Source organism: Notothenia coriiceps, unplaced genomic scaffold, assembly GCF_000735185.1.
Source record: "Notothenia coriiceps isolate Sejong01 unplaced genomic scaffold, NC01 NC01_scaffold00005742, whole genome shotgun sequence".
In the NCBI taxonomy this organism is placed as follows: Eukaryota; Metazoa; Chordata; class Actinopteri; order Perciformes; family Nototheniidae; genus Notothenia; species Notothenia coriiceps.
The window spans coordinates 1-4,379 of NW_011338443.1; the positions used below are offsets into that span (position 1 = coordinate 1).

At 38.2% G+C, this 4,379-nt stretch overlaps 1 protein-coding gene across 1 annotated transcript in view; it reads right to left on the bottom strand.

Moving 5' to 3' along the window:
* Nucleotides 1-2,267: 2,267 nt before the first annotated feature.
* The window catches only part of LOC104943101 (tomoregulin-1-like), a 4,670-nt gene continuing 2,558 nt past the window's right edge, over nt 2,268-4,379 (bottom strand). The window contains exon 3 of the mRNA XM_010768420.1: nt 2,268-4,284. Within this exon, the coding sequence (XP_010766722.1) occupies nt 4,200-4,284 (85 nt within the window). The 3' untranslated portion in view covers nt 2,268-4,199. The remainder of the gene's footprint in view (nt 4,285-4,379) is intronic.

The window sequence follows — 4,379 nt, forward strand, 5'->3', positions numbered from 1 at the left end:
AATTGCTTATAATTAGGGGCTGGAATGTTAGAGCCTATTTTTCTGTTGACTATAAATTAAAATGTTCCAATTAATTTAGGTCTTAAAATATTCTTTCGACTTATGGATTTGTATTAAATTAAATATTCTGAGAATAGTTTGGATTTATTGTGATCAACCAGATAATCAGCTGTTATACAGTGTTTGACCTCACGTTACACTGATCATGTTTCGTTTATTTGTTTGTTAATTTTATGGAAGAAGTAAATAAGTCAGCACCTGCAGAGGTTTATTTGGACGGTTTTTAACGTGTGAGTGAAGAAGCGGAGCCCTGTTAATGTGGCACAGTTTGAAATATCCTACAAGAATGAGCCACGACAGCAACATTGCAGCGTTAAAACCAAGAAGAAATGCAGAGTGTAAATAATGTTTTCTTCAAACTAAAGCCTTTGTTTGAGTCGTGCTGTCGTGAGTCCGTTACCTGAGTTCACTCTGGTCGTTCCAGGCTTCCCATTTTTAACGTTGATGAGAAATAAACGGTCATAATCCGTCCAATTTCTCCCCAAAAAAATATGTTTTTCTCCTGCCAGGCTTAGAGCAGTTTGCACGTTACACTACATGTGCTTTGTGTCTCAGATGGATCCTTTGTAGACACCAACATTAATTAGTATGGAATTAGGACACTGTGTCTCTGTGGAGCGAAAACAAACCAAAAAGTTTTTTCTGTGTCCGTGCACTGAAGAGTCTCTTCTCACGGGTCACTGTCAATAATAGGCGTTACTGCAGTCATCACACACACACACACACACACACACACACACACACACACACACACACACACACACACACACACACACACACACACACACTGGAATATGCTGAAAAATGAGGCCTAGGAGGACAGACAGGAAAACAAAAACCCCCGCAGGAGAAAATAAAAGTAATTTTTTCAAAGCTTCTCTTCACTCAAATGACACATCGGCACTCGGGGGTACATTAAAAAAACATTTCCTTTTTTATTTTGGCAGAGACCAAAAATAGCCTCTGGAAGTCTACATGCAGAATATTAACATGTCAAACACATTCTAGTCACATTTAGAGAAGTCACGGCTGCGATGGTTCGACAACACGAAGAAACACGTTGCTCAGGGGCGGCTGACCTACGACCTTTAGACTAACACTTTACACAAACTCCTGTCAGAAAATAAAAGAGATAAACATCGACAGCAAACGAGCCTCAGACTCTTCGTTCAAAAACGTGTATGTTTTCACAACAACATGGAGTCTGGATGAAGTGGAAAGGGATGCTGCGTCTGAATTACTCTCTTTCATCACTGCATGGTGACACGAACACTTGTGGGTCATTTCCAAAAGAAAACGATGGGGCTTTTATAGAAGAGGATCAGGGCCACATGTGACACTTTTTTTTTAGATCTGACCAGAAGTAAAAAAAAAGAAGAAAAATCAGATTTTTTTTCGATGATCTTTGACTTTTTTCTCAAAAGCCTTCAATCAAACAAATTCTGAAATTAGCCGCTTTCACACCAAGTACTTTGCGGTGCTTAGTTCCCATTACTTAGTCCCCCCGAACTCTGCAGTTCCTGGAACTATCTAGTAGATCGCGTTCACAACGGAATAAGTCCCTGAGGGAGGATTACGCAAATGAAGCCGCTGACATCACTTCTTCTTCTGCTTTGGGTTTACTGGCAGGCCGCAAACAACTTCCCGGCGCATACTGCCACCCGGAGCCCCCCGGAGTTGGGGACAGGCTTCAGTAGAAGCTGTTGGGTCGCGTCGTCAGAGTAAATCGCCAGAACGCCGACACCTCCTCATCTCCACCGCTCACATGTTTTCTTTTGTGTTGCCATAAGTTAGTCTCTCTCCGTTGGTGCGCTGGGCTAATGCTAATGCTAATAATGCTAATGCGAGAAAATAAAATGGCGGCTTCACAAAAGAGTTTTACGTGGGCGGGGCTTTTTGGTCTGATCGCAAAAAAACAAGAACTATCGGAACTATTCCTGGGAAAAGTACTTCGTACTTCGACTTTTTCTGAAAAACTTGGAGAAAAATAATTTTAACTTTTTTCTAAAAATTCTTAGAAAAACTTTTTCTCAATTTTTTGTAACTTTTTTCTCAAAATTTGAAAACAAAATTTTCCAAACCTTTTTTTCTCCAAATGTTGATTTATTTTTGATCTGAGCACTTTGCGAAAAAGAAAAAAAATTGTTCCCCAGAATTTTCAGCTTTTTCTCAAAAATCATAGGATAAAAATGTCAGACTATTTTTCTCCAAATTCTGAAATTACTTTTTTTTCCACTTTTATTCCTCAAAAATGTTGACATTTGTCTCAAAATTCTGCGAAAAAAAGTTCTGACTTATTTCCTCAGAAGCAGACTTCAATCTCTGAACTAAAAAAAACAATGTGGCCCTGATCCTCGTACATAGACTTTGAAATAAAACGCACAAAACGTCATACCATCACATACAGATTAAAACAACAAGGAACAAAACACCGTCACTCATCAGATGTGAAGTTCCTGTGGGTTGCTCCTGTTGACTTTCTACATACAGTATTTGTCTGTCTTCACTTTTTAATTTATCATGTAAATTAATAACAAAAGGGTCTTTAAGTAATATATGTATCGTAAAGTGATTTTTTTTTGTTCTATTATCATCAGATTTTCTGTGCTTGGAATGTCTCGCCTTTGGAGCAAATGCAAAACAACAACAAAAAAAGATGCAATATTTCTCTCACATTCAAAGAAAAGCCTTGATTACAGCCATCCCTGCAACCAAGACTTTCTCCAGTTACATAACATCGTTTAAGAACCATTTAGTCTTTGAAACCTCAAAACACACACTTCCTTTACAATCCTCTGAATTTCGGTATTTCGTACGAAGACGCAAAAACATCCCTTTCTTAAATCAACACAAACCTGTTCCTCATGAGTGTCAGAACAACGTACTCCAATGTTTCCCACTTCTACTCTTCATTCTGGTGTTTCCTGCTGGACAACAAGCTCACCACATGTTTGTACCAGAAGGGAACGGGGGTTAAAGTCATATTTGTACCGACATCTTTTTATACTATAGGTTTTTTTATGTGCTTGGAATGTCTCGCTGCGGAGCAAATGCAAAAACTAAAACCAACAAAAGTAGAAAAAGACGCAATATTTCTCCCACATTCAAAGATAAACCTTGATTACAGCCATCTCCGCAACCCAAGGTGTTCTCCCAATTACATAAAAAACAACAATTCGCAGTCTTTGAAACCTCAAAGCAGGCGAAACACTTCCTTTACAATCCTCTGAATTTAAGTATTTCGTACGAAGATGCAAAAACATTCCTTGGAATCAACACAAACCTGTCTTTCAGAAGAACGTTCTCCAATGTTTCCCACTTCTGCTTTTCTTTTTCATATTTTCAGACAGTTAATCCCAAACTTTAAACATTGCTTTCTTCAGAAACATCGTAAACCTCCCCCTTTCATCGTCCTCCGTTTATCAGTCCGAATCTTTTAGACGTCCATCTCCGAATTTCTCTGAATACGAGGAGGCGTTGAGTTCTTCTTTTTAAAAAGGTTTGAAACAACACCACAGTACACAGTTTTCACAAGTCATGCGGATATATATACAGGAACTAGTATAATTATTTTAAACAAAAGTAACAAAAGCTACTCTAAAGGAATCATTAGAATAGTAATAAATTATTAGCTTGTTGGAACACAGTGACGTCTTTAGAGAATAAAGTATAAACATTTCTGTATCACTGGCCGGCCACAAACTCCTTCAATTAGAAAACAAACTGCATTTGGTGATCAGCTGCACAGCGTTAGTAAAACAGGGGCGTAGAAATAAACATTTTACAATAAATAGCACATTCAAGAGGGGCGGACGTTTCCCAGTTACTAAAAGTACCGTTTTTCATAAAGCATTTAGTAATTAAGACACGGTAACAACGTAAAGTGACAGCGGGGGGTTTTGAAGATTCGCGTCCTTGTTCTTCCGGCAAAGAAAGAAAATTGACTTCCATCCAAAAAAAATGAAAATGAAAAAGGAGGGAAAGTAAGTAAGGCCCTTTAAATAAATATTCTCATTCTTCTTCTTTTTTTACGGTTTCCCAGGAGGAAAAAACTAAATACCAAACATCTACCGTTTAAAAAAATGGTGTTCCCACGGCGTAAGAAAAAAGGTTTTAAAAAAAGGCCCCGGACGACTCGGCTATACCATCCGGGAGTTCGTGTCCGAGGGAAAGTGTCCCAGGTTTTGCTTTTGCCGGCGACCCCGGTTGTTCTTCGGACATTTCCTAAAGATAGAAAAAACAGATTTATTATTTGTATTTTAAAGTAACTTCTCAGAGGAAAAGAAATCAGACTTCTTTTATTGTTATTTAGATTTTTA